Genomic DNA, 21,813 nt, shown 5'->3' on the forward strand with positions numbered 1-21,813 from the left:
GCCTTTTCTCTTGGTTAGCTGCTAGAGGGGTAATATTGATGGTGGATAATTTGAGGAATAGGAGGAGTACTTGTGTGAGTTGGCGCTTCATGTGCAATAGTTCGGTAGACACTAATCATCTCCTTCTACATTGCTGGAGAGCATCTGGTTTTTTGGCGGGAAATACTGTGTTGGTTTGGTCTTCAATGGGTAATGCCAAGTACAGTTAAAGAAGTCTTGTTAGCTGGACTTTTAGGGGAAGGAAGAGAACAACTCATGATGTGGGATGTTTCTCCACTAGCACTTATGTGGACCGTGTCAACCTAGGTCAAACTCGTCCATTATGTGTTGTTTGATTATTTTACGAGCCGAGCTAGTACATAGCATGTGTGAGAACCGCCCTAACCGTAGCCGGAATTTGACACGGTGACTTGAAGTTTCTCATCAATGATCTAATATCATGTGAGAAATATAGAAGAGAATATTATCGAATTGTGTATCTAAATTGTTACATAACGACCCTATTTATCGACACTACATTAGATTCCTTTTCCAACTAGGATTCCTATTCCTATTCCTATTCTTATTCGAATTCTAACAGCGCTTGACCTTGGTTCATCTCGAGTATAAACCTGCTAGTAATGTGACTACTTTAGAAACATGCTTATTTTTTTGTTAGCAAAGTCTGCTTGGCACACTAAAATGGGATAACTATTTTATTCTGTGCTTTAAATTGGTGTCTTATTTTGGAAGACTGCTTAAATTGCAACGATAGATTTGCTGGATACTTATACATCTATATTTCTTTGATAGAGCTGATATATTGAGAGAGAATACAGAAGCTGTATTTGCAGCTTGTGATGCTGCTCATGGAAGATGGGCAAAGATCCTTGGAGTCCGTGCTCCTCTTCACTCTAAGTTGAGGTTGCAGGAGTTCCTAAACATATATAACATCACTCAGGAATTTATTACCGCCACTGAGAAAGTAAAACTGTCTTTCTATGAAGTATATCCTTCACTAATTTTAATTTGTGTGTCTATGCTTATAATTCTCTGTTATTCAAATATAAGCAGATTGGTGGAAGGTTGGGGTATAGTATCCGTGGAACCATACAATCACAGGCCAAGGCCTTTGTTGATTTCCAACATGAATCTCGAGTTTGTTCCTTTTCCAGCTGAATTTATGAATCTCGAGTTTGTTCCTTTTCCAGCTGGATTATTAATTGTTTTTGTTGGTTAATTCAGATGGCAAAGTTGAAGGCTATACTTGACCAAGAAAATTGGGCTGAGATTGATGTCCCCGATGAGTTCCAGACTATTGTCACATCACTGTTCTCTTCCAAGTCAGAGACCAGTGGACATGCTGATGATGATTCTGCTGACACCGCAACAAGCAAAACTGAAGTGGTTCGAAACTGCAGTGATCCTTCAATGGTGGATGCTGGGCTCCTAAATATATCACATAATACAGAGCAGACTGATTCTACTAAAACACATCCAGATAATACAGCACAGGTTAGTTTTTCACAATTAAGCTGATAAGCTCAGGGCAGTACTGATTTGAGATTATTTTAATTCAGAGTAATGACACGAAATCAAGAGAACGCGGAAGATCATCTCCTAGAATGCTATCGTTTGGGGGTGTTGCGTATCACATGGTAAACTGGTCAGTGATTCTTTCTTATTCAGATAAATTCATCTGTTCTTTTGAGTTAACTTGCAGGTTTTTTTTCCAGTTTTCATTTCTTTGTCATAATTTTCTCTCTCAAACGTTTCTCTCCTTGGCCCTTGGTTCTTAAATACTTGGGGGTTGTTTGGTACAAACATTGATAACGCAAGGATGTACACATGGATTAGTAATGCAGGGATTAGTAATACATGGATTATTTTTTATCAAGCGTTTGGTTCATTCCTTCCCACTTAATCTTGTGTTTGAGTTAAAACTCTACAAAAAAATTCTTTCATATTATACCCTTTATTATGAGATTTTCTATTTCTTGTAATTGGGTCAATGTAGATAACCGCCGGACAATATTTTTTTTTTGTAGGATTTTCTATTTCATTTAACTAGTCAAGTTAAATACTAATATATATATATATTGTTAGTTAATTTTTAGGTGTGATGTACCACTATGGAGATCCTAGATGGCACGGTGTATTTCTATTTTTTTGTTGGTCAAATATATCTTAGACTTAACATAGATTTAAGGGTACTTATATTGTTCAAATACCGGATGCTTATTAAAAAAAATAAAAAACAAATAGTTCAAGTGGTCAATCGGCGAACTACTTTGAATAAAAAAACCCAAAAAAGGGACAATTTTATTGTAGTAAAATCATCAAATTACACTAAACGGATTTGGAGAATTAAAAAGAACATATATAACCATTCCAATATAAATAAAAAGGACATCAAATTATAAAAGAAATTTATAACCATTCGAATATAAACCTTGGGGATAGTTTAGTCATTTAGGGGTCTTATATTGTTAAACCTTGGATTAGTTATCCCTCCATTTTCTAGGCATAAAATAAGACCTCATATGGTGTACTAATCCATGGATTAAGTTAAATAAAGTAACCAAACGATGTATTTGATGGACTAAATTTTAATCCATGGACTATTCTAATTAATACTGCCTACCAAATGGATCCTTAATGCTGCCTGGTACTTAATATTACCTCCTTCCCCTTATTGCTACTGTTTCCTGGTCATTTAGCATGGTTTCATTTTTCTTCTCAAGGCTGGAACCTGCAAAAATAACATCATAATGTTGCTTTTCAGTGGCTTGATTTTGGTGAAGATGTTGTCAGAATATATTGACATGAATAATAGTTTAACTGGCCTATCATCAGAAGTAGTTCACCGTGTTGTTGACATCTTGAAGTTTTTCAATACGAGAACTTGTCAACTTGTACTTGGAGCTGGAGCCATGCAGGTATACTCTTGCTATCTAAATCAACAATGTGTACCTTATGGATCATTCCTTGGATATACCAAGGAATTTGGATGCAATCCACAAACCCATCATCCCTTCTACTTCCTATCCTATTCATTGATTGTGTTTCCTTTTAGGATAAAATGGGCCTGAACAGACTAGTGCATGTAGTTTGGGAGTGAGGATAGTTGATTGGTTGATTTATACTATTTTTGATAGGCAAAGTAAATGTTCCATTATTGTAATAAAGCAACATAAAGAGAGGCACTTATAGACAAAATTGATGTACTAAGGCTAAGCCCATGGGAATTTTAAAATTTTATCAGACTATCTATTGCATATACATCTTTGGGTTTTCACCAAAATGCTAATTGCTGCAAACAAATATCTTTTATCTATGTATATGTTGAGCTATCCCATCAAAACATCTTATATTTATATGTTTTGACTGGCATTTCAAGTACCTTGGGCTTATGCAATGCCTATTACATGTATAATAACGGTCTTTAGCCCTTGTAGGTGTTATGTGGGTAGTATGGAAGGAGAAAAATAGGAGAATGTTTGAAGGGTTGAAAATGATTTTGTACAATTAAAGAAATCTTTTATTTCTAGTTTCATGTAGGTGCAGCAATAAGGTTTTATTTGTCTAAAAGATTGAGTATCTTTATTTGAGAAACATATGTTTGTGTAGGTTCTGATATTCTTGGTGTATGACTTGGATACAGGTTTTGATGCAGGGGTTTTTCCACCATTAATAAAATCATTTACTTTATCATCACAATAGTAGATTGCTTAGTTGATTTTCTTTATAAGATATTTTAGGAATTAGCTTCAAAGTGAGTCAGGGGGATTCACTGGGAGTGTCTATCTCCCACCTACAATATGCTGATGACACATTAGTATTTTGTGATGCAGAAAGTGAACAACTGAACAGTTAAGGGTTATTTTCATTTTGTTTGAAGCAATATCTGGACTCCATATCAATTGGGGAAAGAGCTTTATTTATCCTGTGAATGAAGTACCACAGATTAGCCTCCTGGCAAACATTTTAGGTGGCAAGATAGGGGACTTCCCACCACTTATCTTGGCATGCCTTTGGGAGCTAAGAGTAAATCTTTGAGCATCTGGAACTCTGTGGTAGAAAAATGTGAAAGGAAGTTGGTTAACTGGAAAAGTCAATACTTATTCGCGGGTGGTAGAATCACACTTATCAACAGTGTTCTTGATGCCATGCCAACCTATATGATGTCCCTTTTTCCTATGCCTGGGAAGATCATTCAGAGGCTGGACACAATCAGAAGAAATTTTATTTGGCAAGTTAATGGGGAAGGGGTTAAGAAATTTCACTTGGTTAAGTGGGATGCTGTTATTTCCAACAAAAAAGAGGGAGGTCTGGGAATTAATAATTTGAAAGCCCACAATAAGAGCCTTCTGCTAAAATGGCTCTGGAGACTAGCAAGTAGCAACAGATGATCAGAGCTTATGGAAGGACACTATCTTTGCAAGATATGGATAGGAAGGATCATGGACTACTAAGGAGGTTAATACTCCTTATGGTGTGGGTCTATGGAGAACTATTAGCAATTAGTGGCCAGGAATTTGGAGCAACTCTGTGATTAATGTGGGAAATGGGAGGAAAACCTTGTTCTGGAATGATATATGGATAGGACAAACACCTTTGAGACAACAGTTCCCAGACATTTATATTCTCAATCAGCAGAAAATGGCTACAATTGTAGAAGTCAGAAATGAACAAGGATGGAACCTGATTTTTAGAAGGTTCCTCAATGACTGGGAAGTGGAGAGAATGACTCGGTTCTATAATACCTTGGAACAAGCCAAGAACCTCACTTGTGAGGAAGACAAATTGACATGGAAGCTGGAGAAAGATGTCAAGTTCAAGGTGAAATCAGCCTACAAATTACTAGACATTTCAACTAAAACCAAGGAGTTGTGGCCTTGGAAGATGATCTGGAAAGGGAAGATACCACATAAGGTGGCTTACTTCAAATGGCTTGTTGCAAGACAATCTGTTCTGCTCAGGATAACTTAATGAAAAGAGGAAAGGACTTATGCTCCAGATGTTTTTTTTTGTGAACCTGAGACAGACAATAAACCATCTTTTTTTGCATTGTAAAGTGACTGAGAAACTATGGAAGTATTTCATTAACCTGAGAGGTATCATATGGACCATGCCTAGAAATACTGTAGAAGTCCTAGCATGTTGGAATAGAGATGGAAATCAGTCAGGACACAAGGAGAGATGGAAGATTGTCCCTGCCTGCATCTGGTGGACAATATGGAGTGAGAGAAATCAGAGATGTTTTGAGAACAAGAGCATCCCTTTCCAAAGCATTAAAATGAATTGTTTAGTGACCTTTTACCTTTGGTGTATCCATTCTATTCCCAAGGATCCGGGGGACATCACCCTATTCTTAGATAGTTTATGAGGGAGATAGGTGCTTAGTTTCTTTTTGGTAAACCCTCTATACTTTTGATGTAATTACTACAGGAGTTCACTATTGGTGTACTTCTATGTTTATAATACTAGTTAACTTTCTCAAAAAAAAAAAGTGACTANTCTTTTTGGTAAACCCTCTATACTTTTGATGTAATTGCTACAGGAGTTCACTATTGGTGTACTTCTATGTTTATAATACCAGTTAACTTTCTAAAAAAAAAAAAGTGACTAGGAGGCCAATTTTTTTTTGTTAGAATAGATAACATTTGTATTGTAAACCAGCACTTGGGTAGTGCTAAACCCCTTTAACAGGAGAGAGTATAGCAATAAAACAAAGAGCTCATAATTCTAGCATGACTCTTAACACTTCTAGGATATCTTCTGCATCTATAGGATAGTTTTTTTTTTTGAAATCGTTAACTTTCTATAGGATAGTTCTTTGTACACCTAAAACACAAAAGCAATATACAATCTGTTTTTTTTTTTGTTAAAGGTAACATTTGTATATCAATCATCAGCTCAAAGTTGGTATCCAAAAATTTACATCATATCCTCCCTCCACACATGTGTGTCAGGCATAAACAAAAGATAAAGAAAAGAAAAGAAGAAAAAAGAGAACTATCCCTAGATCCTCCTTTCCCCTTTATAAGGACCCTAGAATGTCTACAATAGCCATAGGGTCATCTATATACTCTGAACTACACCAATAGCAAAAAGTGATAATACAGTTCATTTTAATCTTGTGCAGAGGGCTGCTCTTGTTATCAAAATTCCTAGAATTCCTTTCTTTCCATATGGTCCACCAAATAACAGCTGGGACAATTTTCTATCTACTCTTGTCTGTGCTGCCACTGCCCTCCGTATTCCAGCTTTCTAGAGCCTGTCCTGTTCTCCCTGGAACAGTCCAACTTATACCTCTGAAGCTAGTAAACAAATTCCACAGCTGGCCAACCACTTTACAATGTAAGAACAGATGATTAATTGTCTCTGCAACCTACTCACAAAAACAGCATCTTGGGCACATTTGTATTCCCCTCTTCATAAGATTCTCTTGTGTAAGTACAGCCTCTTTCACCACCAACCAAGTAAAAACTACCACTTTGTATGGTATTTTAACCTTCCATATAAGCTTCCAAGGCAGAAAGTTAACTTGGGATCCCATCTGATTCATATTTCTATATGCAGAACTAACAATTAATAAACCTTTATTATGACATTTCCATTTAAGAGTGTCTTCTCCTTCCTTGAATCCTAAGAACTGATCAAGTGTTCCATAAAATTCAGCCAATCTTTCCACCTCCCAGTCTTGCATCAGTCTTCTGTAGGTAAGGTTCCATCCATGTTCTGACCAAACTTCATAAAGAGTTGACTCTTGTTGTTGGTTCAGGTGATGAATATCTGGGAACAAGCTATTTTAATTTTCTGTATTGTTCTACTCCTGTCTTGAAAAACCTAGCATTCCTCTCCTTCCAGATGGTCCACTATATACAGGTTGGGATGGTTCTCCAGTAGCTCCTGCTTTTAGCTCCCTTCTGAGCTTCTTCCCAACTAGATAGAGTGTCAACAATCTTGCTAGGCATTGTCCATTATATGCCGCTGAGATTGATGAAAATCTTACATAGCTGGTCAGTGATTCTGCAATGCAGGAACAAGTGTCCAACTGTCTTAGCTGCCTCTCCACACAAACATCAGTGTGTGACTTAAGATAATGTTCCTCTTCCTTAGGTTTTCATGTGTCAAAACAACTTCTTTTGTTTATATAGAGGGTAGGGTTGCAACTTCTTTCCCTAGGCTTTTAATTTGCATGCTAAAATGTAGTCTGGTTTCCCTGAATATGCAAAAGAATTCCACCAAGAACTGATTTTGTCTATAAATCTCTCTGTGTTTAGCCACCAATATTTGAATTTGAAATAAGATTTGTTCAGGTCCCCATGGTCCACAGTATAAGGCTATAGGCACATGGTCTGACGTCAGTCTTTGTAGAGCAATCTGCTTCACTTTACTGAATTGTTCACTCTACTCAGATGTGAATATAATTCTATCAATCCTTGTTGCAGCAGTGTTCAAATCTCCCCTGAACCATGTATGTGCTCCTCCTTCAAGTGGAAAATCAAAAAGCTCCAAGTCTTCAATGGTATCTGAGAATTCTACCGTGGCAGAAGACCTTCTTTGTCAGTTCCTCTTCTCTGTGGGGAACCCTACACACATTGAAGTCCCCGCATACTACCCAAGGACTTCCATTACACCTCTAGGAAGTGCATTCCATTCATATCAGTAGCATAAAACCCCACATAAAGTCTCCAATAACCATTTACTCGCATGCGTACTCCTCTCCATTTGCCATTTCTGCACTGATTCACCAAATCATCCAGATAAGTAACGTTACAAGAATGTTGAGCTTGCCTTATCTATTATCATGTGCACTTCAATGACCTGGCTAGCTGATTTGAACTTTTTGGTAGTCTTGAATTGATAGCCGCCACTTGGTAATAATTCTTCTGACTTGTTCAGGCTTCCATCTTATGATTGATGACTTCTCTGCGTATCTCTGTGTATTGCAGTAATTTCGATCCTTCTGGTCTCTTGGTGGAAATTGATGACATGATCTTTTATATTCCTGAGGCATGTGGATTGAGCTTGGGACTTCCATGTTGGAGGTCTCAAGTTCGAAACCCCTTGCCAGCGAAAGCAAGGGGTTTGCCTTCTGGGTCGAGCTCGTCGCACCAGGCTTGCCTAGTGCGGGTTACCTCTCCTATGTGGTTATCGAGCTATTGCATAGGAGCGGGGGTTTTATCCTGTGCGCACCCAAAGGGTAGCGGCTGCGGGTTTCCCTTGTCATCAAAATAAAAATAAAAATACACACTGCCTAAAAAATTGGACTGCTCACAATATGATAATCATAGATCTCTATTCTCTTTACTCCATAGCTGACATGGTCATGTTTTTCCTTTCCTTTTTTATGCCAATTTGTAGGAGATGGGTACACCATCAAAGCTCTTTCAATCTTTTGCAACTTGACTCAAAATTATTTTTGTGCATCATGATTTCATTTCAATAATCAACTGCTACTCCTTTCAAAAGATGTTTTCTTGCAATAAAAAAAGGCTATTATCTTGCCATTTCACCACATTGACTATTGACTTCTGATTGTTGTTGTATCCCACTTGAAGGATCTGGGGTGTATGTTAGTGAGCACATATTTCTGGTCTGCGACTTGTTTTTGGTGGTTTTTAAGATCACGAATATGCAAGAAAAAGTATTATATTGATGTTTTATTTTTTCAGATATTCTACTGAATCATTATCAACCAATAGAAGCTTTCAGCTTTTCTATAGTTTGCCTGTAACTTGGACTAAACATTTTGTAGTTTCTATCTTGTATATGCAGTATTGGTGTTGTTAATTAGAGAAAAAATTGCAGGTGTCAGGTTTGAAGTCTATTACTTCTAAGCACTTGGCTTTGACAAGCCAAGTCATCGGTTTCACATACACTATAATTCCAGGTAGGCAATGATGACGAAGCTTTTCACTGGTGGTTCTGGCTTTTGTCTAGTTCCTTGTCTACTATTGTATTCATTGTTGATCTTTGGTTTAAGATATATCAATGTGCTCAGACATTGTTCCAATGGTAATAACATGCCATTACCATTTGTGTAAAGTTTCTACCTGAATGGTGGTTGGAATTTAAACGGGAAAGTATGCTGTTTATTTACATTGTTATCTTTCTACCTCTGTCAGTGTATAGTTGAAATCATTAACAGTGGGAAGTCCATTGCCCATCATACTAAAAATCATGTATTGACATCTTTCAACTTGAGTGTCTGAATAAGTATTCTGAGGAACCAACCATTCAGGTTTTCGGTAGAGTTAATCTATTTTCATCAGTGAATGCATCCTGCCTTGGGTGTTTTTGCATTACTCATGATCACCTCTGTCAGTTGGTAATTCTGAAAGCAGCAAGTTCCATCAAATCTTAATAGTTGTATAATTCCTTATTCTTATTGAGAACTCCTGGTTTACCACAATCATGTCAAAAATTGTTGATTTCCGACTTGAACCTGTGTCTTTAATTGCAGAATCTCACCTATCTCATCAGCCATTTTATTTTCCCTTCATCTCTCTGTCCCATATGCATAGTGATTACAAACCTGAAACTCTGTTGACCATGCTCATTTTCTCCAGTTATTCAGCCTTTCTTCATTAGACTATTAAGTGCTACATCTCTTTTTTCACCCTTTTTTCATTAGGTTCTTTAGTGCTACATATAATTTTCTCATTCTTTCTAATTAGATTACTTACTTAGTGGGGCCGATTCATGAGGTCCCAGGTTCAAGTCCCAGTGAAGACAAAAATACTAGGTGATTACTTTCCATCTGTCCAAGCCATGGTGGGTAGAGTTGCCCAGTATCTGTGTTGGTTGGAGGTAGCAGGTACCTAGTGGAATTAGTCAAGGTACAAACAATTGGCCAAAATACCACCATGTTAAAAAAATTAGACTACTTAGTACTGCATTGAGCAGAAATCAGGCATAGACCCCTATCCATAAATTAAAATCCAAAAGGCATATACATATGGAGGGGGACATGGTGCCTTACCTCTTCAAAATTAAGTAATGATTGAGTGTACTCTACCCTTTACAGTTTTGTGCAGACCTAGTCTAGTTATCTTGACTTAGTCTAAGAAAGATTAGAAAAATACTAGGCTTAGGAGGACTCCTCCTAATTACATGTGATTACTTTATATGTTACTTTCTTTAGGCCATAAAGGGTTTCTTTTCTCAATATTAGAGTTGTCTCTTCTTCCTGATTCCCAAGATAAATTGGTAAGGGACACCCAAGAGACAAAAGTATTTCATTTTATCTGAAAAGGAGAGGAGGATCAAATTCGTCTAACTCAATTTGTTGACGGCAGATGTTAGAAATCATCTTGAGTAATGATTCTTATTACTAATGTTTGAAATATGATATGGTTGTGTAATAACGTATGCTCTCCCTTAACTGCATAGGAACTGTGTAGAAGTATTTTTCATGCTTAAAGAACTTTTAAAAATTTCTTTGTTACCTATTGTGTAACCTGTTTCTATTTTGGACATTTTGTGTGTTGAAAGAAATCAAGAGAATACTGTTTCTGAGAGTGCCTGAAACACACAAGGGATTGCTAATGCTGGAGGTTGATCGAGTAGCACAGGTAAGGAAGAAATTTTGCTTATATTTATTCCAGCATATTCCTTCCATCCTAGTAGAGTAGCACTTGAAGAATGAATATTTTCTGTTTCTTCACCAGCCTTCAAGATTTTTAATGAGGTTCCATTTTCATTTGTGAAAGTTCCTTGGGTATTTTTCATTTTTCTGTAAACTTGATGTAGATTCTCTTTTTCTTCTTTTTGGGAGGGTGAGGTTGGGATAGGGAGGGAGTGTAACTTCAAGGCTTTTATCCTTTCTTCGCTTGTTAAGTTTGGACCACCTTGATGCCTGTTAGTATATTATTTTTTTACTTCTAAAAGAGAGATGGTACCCTTTTAATTGTACTATATGTGAGTACGATATTGTGTGGAAGAAAACAAAGAACAAAGGGCTTCTTTTTTAATGTTACCGCTAGTTATGCAAGTATGTACCATATCAAGCTATACCTATCCCACACTATTCCTTGTATCTATTCACATTTATTTGTTTTTCTTGCTCATTCTCAATAGAAAATCAACTGTTATTATGTTTTAGTGTGTCCCAGTCAAATATTTTTCTATGCTGAGATCATTGTACTTTTAAAGCATCATAATCCAAGATTTTGGCTGGACATCCTTGACCCTAATCTCTCTCTGGAATTAGGACTACAAAGTTCATCGTGATGAAATACATTCGAAGTTGGTACAGATAATGCGAGAAAGATTGCTGGTACACCTTCGGAGTTTGCCACAGATTGTTGAAAGTTTGAATAGGCAGGAAGATACTGACTCACAGCCAAGCCAGTTTGCTCGTTCAATCACAAAGGTAGAAGTTTGTTTGTTATAGGTCTCACTGCGTTCTTACCCCAGTTTCCCCATTTTCCCAACTTTTTTTAAATTAAGAAATGTTGTCAATTGTGAAAGAGAAAGTTAGGGTGGGCTTACCCATTTGTTATCATTTCTCAATGATTTCGCATTTGCTTTTTGCAAATACAAGATATATAAGGTTTCATCATTTTAGAGATGTTTTTGAAATCAATAGAAATTAAAGGTTTTGCAAGTTTAATAAACAGATATGTAATGGTCTATTAATAATAAACATGATCAACTTAGAATGTGCTAAGGTAATTACGGGATTAGAGTTTCCCCAAAACAAAAATAAAAACAAAAAAAGACACCTTTTGTACAAAGTTCCTATCCGTGTAGAGAATCTATGAATTGTTGCATGCTGTATTCATCTTTGACATCCTGTAGATCGTACCAAAAAACCAAAATCCATAAGCATCTAAAATTGATCTTTTGTAAAAACATCTGCCTTCCCTTCAAAACATCTTGCATTCCTTTCCCTCCACAATATCAAACAAACGCAAGCAGGTGCTGTATTTCAAACCTTTCTCGAAGATGTCCTTAATCCCCCAACACTCTTAACTGAAAAGTTCCTTGACTGAGTAAGGCATGATAAACCTATGTGGAACAAGTGAAAAATTAAGTACCAGATCTTCCTTGTCACTGCACAATGCCAAAAAAGAACACGGTTGCTGCTTTCCTCTGTGTTGTTGCACATAAAACATCTACTGAATAATGCCAATCGTTTTCACTGAAATTGCTTTGAGTTAAGCATGCTAAGAGGAGCCTTGGACTTCCACAGTTGCTTGTATGGCCAACCAATTACCACTTCTCTAGAATAACAGAGAAATGCCCATTCTTATGCCTAATCCAGGTGGTACTCTCAAGTACCCCTTTATGTAGTGACACTTTTTCCGAGTGTTCCATCAGTAAAAACCCATTTGAGGTACCTCATGATCAAAACAATTTTTTTCTAAATGATAATCTCCAGCTATTTCCGTTCCAGGAATTGGAGACAAACTTTTTAGTATTGGAGGTGAAACTATGAAGATCAGCACAAGGGGTGTATATACAATTGAAGTATCATGCCAAAACCTTGTCCTTTTCCATTCCCCAACATGATTATACTGTTACTTCAAAAAATATGCCATAGGCTGCTAATATGTTTGCATAATATACCAACACCATGGGAAGTATTAATAGGACCGGTGAATAGAAACTTTGTTTCCCATTTTCAGAAATCTTCTTTCTTGATAAGATCCTCACTTTTTTGCCATATCACCACGACCACTTCAATAGGGGGAATTTGCAAGAGTGACCTCCATAGGGTGATCTTGAAAATTTTGGCCCTGCTTAATAAATTTAAGAAAAATAACCCGTGTAGCCCATCGGGCATAACTTGTGGGCATTTATTAGTTTTGCCTATGAGACAGAAATTGGGGACATTTCAATACAGTGAACCTGCTCAATTTCCATGAGTTTTGCCTCATAGAAAAAAGTTGCATGTGCTTCTCAATTGTTTATAAGTCGCTGCAACTGAACCTCCTGCCCAATAGGAAACGTATTATCTTCGTTGTCTGTAACTTCTGAAATGTCCTGGATTCTTGCCTCATAGGCAAAATTAACGTATGGGCACATTACAATTAGAGCCCGTTCGGATTGTCTGAAAAAAAAGTAGCTTTTAAAATGTACTTTAAAAGCACTTTTTAAAGTGCTGAAACTTATTTTTTAGAAATAAGCACTTTTTCTGGAATTTCTTGCTTCAACACTGTATCCCACTATCAAGTGAAAGGCCTTCCTTGTTACCTTCCCACAAAGAATTTCACCTTATCCTGTCCAATTTCTTCTTCAGGCAAACTGGCACTGGAAAAAAGAAGACATGAGGTAGATCGGGAGAGAGTTTTCCACGCTAGTTTTAACTTGAATATATCCCCTAATGACCTACCTAGGTATTCCATAGGTAGTTTATCAGTCTGACAACCCAAGATATTACCCAGCCTATGTACATCTTGCACTATATTTACAGGGAACACGAAGCTCTTTCCAGGTTAATCTTCAGTCCAACTACTGCTTCAAATAAGATTAAAAGCACCTTTAGATACTTCACTTGTGACTCCTCAACTTCGTATTAAATAAGTGGATCATCTGCAATTGTATATGAGAGACTTACACTCTATTGTAGCTTGATGTCCCATCTCTGGAGCCCTTAATTCATTGTAAAGACATTGCTTTGTTTGAGCATCGAACTAGGCCCTTGCATTAGCCAAGATGGATAAGAAAGGAGATACGAGACTGTCTTAATCCCTTAAAAGTAGGAAATAAGCCTTATGGTGCACCATTAATAATTACAGAAAGCTTCACAGTGGTGATTTTTTTCGTCGTCACCACTTCTTAGCAATCCTGCACACACTGCAAAACTTCAGTGACACACTCACACACGTCTAAGTACTTAGACTGTTTCGTAGGCAACATATGAACAATAAGAACACAACAGACACAAAAAGTCCTAACCTTTTCTTAATCTCTCAGATACAAAAAGGAAATGGTCACACATTTTGCTAAGACATAGAACACCCTCTCTACTGCCTTCAAATCATTCTGCTAAAATCTGCAGACAGGCAGTTGCAAACAGTTACAACTGGCAGCATGCCAGGCACATGACTTAAATAGAATTCTATCCAAATAAAAATAAGTACAAACTGATTATCCTAACATTTGGAAAACAATTAAAACTCGAACTTAATGACCCTATGTGCCACGCACATGGGCAGCTTTTGCGTTAGCTGAATTTCCATGCCTTTAGCAATTAGAATATTTTCAGCATCCTTCCAACGTTAGAAATTTTTTCAGCTTTTGCCTATGCCATGCCATCATCGTAAAGCCAACTCCAATGCCTTGCCGTCGTCAAGCCAACACCACTGCCTTTCCTAGATGATGCCACTATCACACGCATGCTCATCAGGTGCCATGCTCCCGCCCTTGCCTATTGTGCCCAAGGCTGCCTTGCCAACACTCAAGCACCTTGGAACTTTGCTGTCCACCAACACTTAGTCGCCACAGGCATGTACATTATTTCCATAGTTCATGCCAAGACCAATGCGCAAGCCTTGACATGCCTTGCCAACATCTATCTTTGAGACAGAGGGTTTAACAAACCATCTTCACTAGTTGAACTCGACACCCTCGTCGAGGCTGTTTTGACGTAGTCGTCAACTTGCTTGTCAAATTGCCACATATCCTTACTTTTCTCCCAAATTGCATCTTCCTTAGCTTTGCCCGTCAACCGCACTAAGAATTTTGTCTTTGTATTCCTCTTACTGTTTCCGACAATCTGGTGATCTAGTATTTCCTCAATCTTTACCTCAAACTACGTTGGCACCGAAGGAGGAGCCGTCCTTGACCTGCTTCTGTCTGGATCATCAACATCTTCAAAGTACGTTTTAGATAGCTTACATGGAAGGTGGGATGAATTTTCAATCTGTCCAGCAACTTCACCTACCCTTTTAACTACTTCAAATGCTCCGTCATACTTTGGAATCATCCCTCCATGTCTCTTCTCGTTCACAATCTGCTTTCAGATTTGGGGAGTGAGCTTAAGCAACACTTTGTCTCTGACATTGAACTCAATTGCACGTCTATGCTGATCAGCATACTTGTTCATGTGTTTCTTTGCTTTCCTCAAATTGCCTTGCACCTCAACAAGCACTCATGCTTGTCCTTTGCACATCGGTAAGCAGCTGGACATATACGATGACTCTTTTGCGTTGCAACATGAAGGGGTGTCATGGGCTGCATGCCTAGAACAAGTTCAAATGGACTTTGCTCTATTTTTGAAGACGTGTGTAGATTATAGCAAAACTGCGTCATAACTAACAACTCTGCCGAGTTGTTACATATGTTAGAGTGGAACTCGGTAGACTTGTTAGATATGACACAGGTTTGCTATAATCTACGCAAGTCTTCAGCATCAGAGAAGAGTCCATTGGAAATTGTTCTAGGCATGCAGCGCAAGACACCCCTTGACGTTGCAACGCAGAAATGATATATGCAGCTGCTTACCGGTATGCAAAGGATAGGCATGAGATGCTCGTTGAGGCCCAAGACAGTTTGAGGAAAGCACAAAAATGTATGAAGAAGTATGTTGATCAACATAGACGTGCTGTTGAGTTCAATGTCGGAGACAAAGTGTTGCTTAAGCTCACTCCCCAAATCAGGAAGCAGATTGTGAACAAGAAGCGACATAGTGGGCTTATTCCAAGGTATGATAGATCATTTGAAAGGGTAGGTGAAGTTTCTAGAAAGATTGAAAATTCATCCCACCTTCCATGTAAGCTATCTGAAACCGTGTTTTAAAGATGTTGATGATCCAGACAGAAACATGTCAAAGAGGGTTCCTCCTTCGGTGCCTACGTAGTTTGAGGCAAAGATGAAAATACTTGATCATGGGTTGTTGGAAACAATAAGAGGAATTCTTAGTGCAACGGAAGGGAAAAGCTAAGGAAGATGCAATTAAGGAGAAAAGCAAGGATCCGTGGTAGTTTGACAAGAAATTCGATGAGGGCGTCAAGTTCAACTAGTGGGGGTGGTTTGTTAGACCCTCATTCTCAAAGATAGATGTCAGCAAGACTTGTGCATTGGCCTTAGCATGATCTGTGAAAATAATGTACATGGATGTGGTGACTAAGTGTTGGTGGACAGCAAGGTGCTAGAGTGGTGGCAAGGCAGCCTTGGATGCAGTGGGCAAGGACAGGCGCTTGGCACCTTATGGGCATGGTGCGACAGTGACGATGACATTGACGGAAGCTGAAATAATTCTAAGTGTTGGAATGATGCTGAAAATATTCTAAAGTGTTTAAGGCATGGAAATTCGACAAAAGACTGGTCATGTGCATGGCACATGGGTTTGTTAAGTTCAAATTTTAAATGTTGCCCGTCTCAACATCCACTCCACCCAATCCACTTTTCCCTGGCTCATCTTTTACTGATGTGAGTAGATATGACTACAGGTGTTCATGGGTCAGTTTTGGGATAAAACCAATTTAGTCGGTTTTCAATTATTCAAACCAACCCAAATAAAATTCATATCCATCAGTTTGGTTGTTGTCGATTTTTTCAATTTTTTTCGATTTTTAAGAAATATAATGATATTTCTCTTTTATTTTTTCATTAGAAAATAATTTTCCAACTTATAATCCGTTATTAACCTTTCATTGTAGTGGCTATAATTTTCTTAGACCATGGAGGAATTGATATATATATATATATCATGGTTGTTTCGTTGAATACATGAGATTGGATTCCTGATTTTAAAAAAAACAAATGAGCTGAAAGTGTAAAGTTCATTTGCCTACTAGAGATAAATAAAATTTTCATAAAATACAAAAAATATTATATTGTATATATACAACTATAAAATTTGTGTATATAATTTATCGGTTCGGTTTTTATTTGGTTTGTTTTTAATAAAATCAAATATTATCGGTTTTTTAAAACGTAAATCCAAACCAGATAAAAATCAGTTTACTTAATCGGTTTGGTTTGGTTTGGTTCATGGTGAATCAATTTTTAACCAAACTGTGAAAGCCATGACTATTTTACTTGGTCAAGTGCTTTCTCTATGTCAAAAAAGTCTGCACATTATCCCTGTATTCCTTATCTTATTCTACTGTTAGGTATTCATCAGCAATATGGACTGTCTGTTAGTTACTTTCCTTTGATTAAAGTCATTTGTATATCTGCAAACATTCATCACCCTCTTGATTCGTGCCGCCAACAACTTGGATATAATTTTGCAAACCTTATTTGCCTGAAGTCCATCTCCTCTACACCAACCCTTTTGTGGGTATTTCTGTGATTGACAATGTCCTAGCTTATCAACATGAAATGTATTGGTGCAAAGGTGGTGTGAGAAGAAAAGTTGTGTTGAAGAAGGGAAACTATTGAAGATTGATTACTAACTTCCACATTGGAATGTGGTTGGACCAATCCGTGAGTCAGAACATCACCCATATTGAGTTGATATATTAATGAGTAATGACTAACAAGTTCTATCACCTCTTTGAATATTCACCCTCTAACTAGATTAGCCGAGTTTTTTGATTCATTCTTGAAATAGTTCTATCTGATGTATTGTTAGAATGATTTATGGCTGTCTTTGTTGTCCTTCTTGCTTGAGTTGTCTCTTAATGTTTCTGTAATCTTGCTAGTGAGTTTTCACCGTCTTACTTTCTCTGTTTAGCTCTTACATGCTTGTTACTTCTGTTTTCGTTGTTTCCTTAGTTTCTCTTTGTTTAAGTTTATTATCAGAAAGCTCCCTTAAACTGATTTTACTTTCTTCATTTGTTTATAGGAGGTTGGCCTTCTCCAACGTGTGTTATGTCGAACTCTGCATGAGGTTGATGTTCAAGCTATTTTCAGGTGAGGATTCGAAACTTTGGCAAAAGATTAGCCTTTTTTTGGAAGGGGGGGGAGGGGGAGTGGAGTCAGGGGGCACGGATTTCTTGCACCAACAATTCTCTAGATCATACACTATCTTTTTTCCGAATATTGTTAAATCTGAAAACGACCTACCGGATTACTAAATTATTGTTGTGATTTTTAAAATCATTATGTTGTGTATTGTATTGTTATCTTATATTTAAATTATTATGTCATGTATTGTATTTTTCAATTAAAATTTTCATTTTATCATTTAAATTTTGTGGTGAAAATCAATAATAATATCAAATTATCTCTTAAAGTGACGAAAATTGAAAAAAATATATTTAAAATATTGTTAATCCGGGATGAAAGTAATATATACTAAATAATATACATTTTTTAAAATGTTATATTATATTTAAAAAGAATTACGAATATTAGAAATTTAATTAATAGCCTTATATGAAAAATAATATGTTAGTTTTAAATAGTAGAAATAATATTAAAATAATGAAAAAGTGAAATAGAGAGGTGAATAGTAGTTCTCCAAAGTTGGAGACCCAATTCTCTATTTTACTCTCCAAATATAGAGAATGGAGAGTAAAATAGAGTGGGGTTGGAGATGGTCTTAAGTATGGATTTCCATTGCTACTTTCCTTGTTATATTTACTGGTTAACTAATTTATACGTTGGATGTTGGCTTTGCAAACTGGAAGAAGTGTTCTCTCTCTCTTCACCCTTACTTCCAAACATGACTTTATGTATTCAAGACCAAATATATTTGTACTAATTATCATTACTAATAATCAGTGCAAGATACTATGTGTAAGTATGTCTTAGAAATAGTCCTTGCTTCCATCAGATAGTCCTAAGAATGTGATCCTTGCAGGCAAGTGGTTATCATCTTTCACTCACAAATTTCAGAGGCATTCTCACGATTGGATATTAGCAGTCAACAAGCTCGACAAAGGTACCGTCTATATAATCAGAAATTTTACTCATACGAGACAATTTAATAATTAGTACTATTCAATGTTCTTTGAATGATGAAATTCTTTAAAAAATTGTGATCAAGGTAACATAATTTTTATATATAAGTTGAAATTTCTAACTTTTACTTCCTTTCTGTAGGAGTTTTTTATTTATTCCCTCACTTTTTACCTCCTATGATTTGTTTTTTCTTCAAACAGAGCATATCGTGATGTTCAGCATCTTCTTGGATGTATCAGATCATTACCTTCTGATAGTAAATCCAATCCTCCCAATTGGGGGCAGCTTGATGAGTTTCTGGAACAAAATTTTGATGCAGAAGCTAGTCAATAGGTTCCTTGTAAACTAGGCTGTTCTTGCAAACATTGGATAGGTGTGATGGGAGCAATCCGAGGACACCTGAAGACTACACATCGACGCTGTACAATTAACTTGAGGTAAAATCTTGTGTTACTGGATCCTTCATGTGTGTGAATAAATAGTAAGGGACACTATAAATGAAGCAAAGATCAAAAAATTATTAGGGATAAACTGCATTCGAAACTCCTTTAGTTTGTGCATGAATTGCATCTCCTGTTGCTCCATTAACGAAAATGCCTTTGCTCATCTAATCAGTTACATTCAACTCATACTGCGCCATGATTAGCTGGATTGTATAATTGTGTCTAAGTAACTAACAGGGGAGAGTATGTTTGATGAGATTAAAGCTTGTTTAGAGATATGGAAGATGTCCCCGAGTTTATAACAATTATGGAAGAAGTGAACTGCAGAAGTTCATTAATTTACACTTGCACAAGCGTATATTTAATTTTGTTTCATCTTAATATCTAGTGTGAGTTTCTTTGCTAACTGATTCAGAATAGTTTAGTTTTATTTTCTGTTGTCAAATTGTTGGATTTTCTTAAGTTGTGTCAATTACTGCTATCAGCATTTTGTCTAGAATTCCTTTCAGATAATTATTGTTGGATAATTCTCTTATTTGCTCTATACATCAATCCACAATGCTCCCAGATGGGTAGTCTTCTTACTGGATGTCTTAATACCACAGTTGAATTGAGTTTTGAGGGAGCAAGAATCTTTGACAGCAAATTTGGAGCTATCATACACAGTTTGTGATCTGTCAGATGTTTGATATTTTTTGGATGATTGTATTCTTTTAGCCTGGACATTAGATTATTTTTTTGTTTCTTCCCTAGATTTTAGAGAAAAGAAAAAAGACATCAGCAGAGAGTGGAAGCTGAATAATAATATTTATATAGTGCAGTTGTAGTGTATACTAGTGAAAATAATTGTATGTATCAGTTCCTTGCTTAATTTGAGCATATCTTCTTCTGTATCAAATATCAATGGTCTTAAGAACTGTTTTTGTACCCTTCCTCTCAGCTGCTTATTTTTCTTCTAATTATTCCCACCTTTGATGAGCACAGGTTATTTTAGTTTTGTATTGTAAAGAATAGACTTGGAGTTGGCTTAACACATTTACTCCGTCCCCGTCTCTTGAAAATGCTAGCAATATGACTCCACCTTGAAAAGTTCGGTTTGCGTTTTCTCAATAGAACTTTTCGAGCTGGTGGAATAGTTTTGTAACATTTCGTCTTGGTTTTGAGGTTGCTCGCTCACACTTGTTGAGATACATGTAAAGAGATGTCATTCATTCACTCTTTCCATAGTAATTGATCGCATTGCCAGTAAACACCTCATGCTGTGTGTGACATTGAGAATAGATCACAAAGTAAGTCCTAAGCATCTGAAAATTTGTTATTGGAAAGTAAGTTTAACTTTGCAGTGACAGACGAGAAATTAATAATGTACTAGTTTCATTCTTTCAAAAAAACGATTGTTGAGTTACAAAAAGCTAAAATTCAGTGATTGTGGGATTGTCTCGTACGATTCTCGGGTGTGTTTGGTCGGTCAAAATATTCTCTAGGAAAACAATCTCTTTAAAATTGAGGATAATGACTTCCATGATGAAACTAAGAAACAAGTTTCATAAGTTATTTAAGTTCACTATTTCCTTTCCCTCCACCCACCCAGCCTCTTCAACCCTCGTCTCTCTCCATCCTCTAATCCCCACTCCCCAACCCATCCCATCCTTGTCCCCTAATTACCACTCCCCACCCCATCCCACCCTTCTTATATTTTGCCGACTTATATATAAATGTTTTTAAGATATTTATTTTTTTTACTTATCAAACATTAAAAAATAAGTAAAAGATTCACTTGTTTCCAATAAAATATTTTAGAGAAACATTTTCCTTCAAACATTTCCTCACTTTTTAGCAAGAAATTCACTTGTTTCCTAGATGGAGATAATCCGCGGGTAATTAAAGGTTGAGTCTGGATTTACTCTCAACTACTTTCCTCAAACTCGAAAGATATTTGAACTTTCTCTTCTGTATCCTATAACAAACATTTCCTTCTTTAATCTTTCATCGCGTGTATATTGAGTCATGTAATATATATAATTCTATAAAATGAAATTAATATAATTAAAACAAAACCTCTACAAATTATCCTTGTGTCATTTGAAGGGTTCAAATTTTTAAGTAGTGATATATGTGCATTTTCTTTTAAAACTAACTTGTTCTAGGAAGCATATGTATATTTAATTTTTTGTTGGTGTTGGTAAACCACACATACTAGTTTCTCAACAAATGTGTGCATGTGTATGTCAAGTCATATAAGGTATGATTTTATAAAATAATATCAATATTATCTATCTATGTATGTATTATTTTAAAAGCAAGAACTTCTAAATTTAAAAGTCTACTAAAATGTTCTTATAAATTTAATTATCCTATTTATTTCTAAAAATGCACATAAACAACCCCTAACCGAATGGATGTGTTCTTTCACCTTAAAATAAATCAATTAATTTTTTTTAAATACATTTTTAAAGTGACTTTTCATAATAGTCACAACAATAACCTTTTTTAAAAAGGAGCCATTATTTCTGCAAGATATCCTTCTCTGCTCTTACCATATGTAGTACACAAGTAGTTCATATCCTATTAAGTT

General features: G+C 36.4%; 1 protein-coding gene across 1 annotated transcript in view; it reads left to right on the forward strand.

The window, feature by feature from the left end:
* LOC125846649 (vacuolar protein sorting-associated protein 54, chloroplastic-like) overlaps positions 1 to 20,177 on the forward strand; it is a 37,950-nt gene extending 17,773 nt beyond the window's left edge. The window contains exons 9-20 of the mRNA XM_049526208.1: positions 793 to 964; positions 1,054 to 1,137; positions 1,225 to 1,494; positions 1,560 to 1,645; positions 2,765 to 2,918; positions 8,800 to 8,881; positions 10,486 to 10,565; positions 11,204 to 11,365; positions 17,735 to 17,802; positions 18,695 to 18,775; positions 18,996 to 19,232; positions 19,844 to 20,177. Of these exons, the coding sequence (XP_049382165.1) occupies positions 793 to 964; positions 1,054 to 1,137; positions 1,225 to 1,494; positions 1,560 to 1,645; positions 2,765 to 2,918; positions 8,800 to 8,881; positions 10,486 to 10,565; positions 11,204 to 11,365; positions 17,735 to 17,802; positions 18,695 to 18,775; positions 18,996 to 19,128 (1,372 nt within the window). The 3' untranslated portion in view covers positions 19,129 to 19,232; positions 19,844 to 20,177. The remainder of the gene's footprint in view (positions 1 to 792; positions 965 to 1,053; positions 1,138 to 1,224; positions 1,495 to 1,559; positions 1,646 to 2,764; positions 2,919 to 8,799; positions 8,882 to 10,485; positions 10,566 to 11,203; positions 11,366 to 17,734; positions 17,803 to 18,694; positions 18,776 to 18,995; positions 19,233 to 19,843) is intronic.
* Positions 20,178 to 21,813: the final 1,636 nt, after the last annotated feature.

Source organism: Solanum stenotomum, chromosome 12, assembly GCF_019186545.1.
Source record: "Solanum stenotomum isolate F172 chromosome 12, ASM1918654v1, whole genome shotgun sequence".
Classification (NCBI taxonomy): Eukaryota; Viridiplantae; Streptophyta; class Magnoliopsida; order Solanales; family Solanaceae; genus Solanum; species Solanum stenotomum.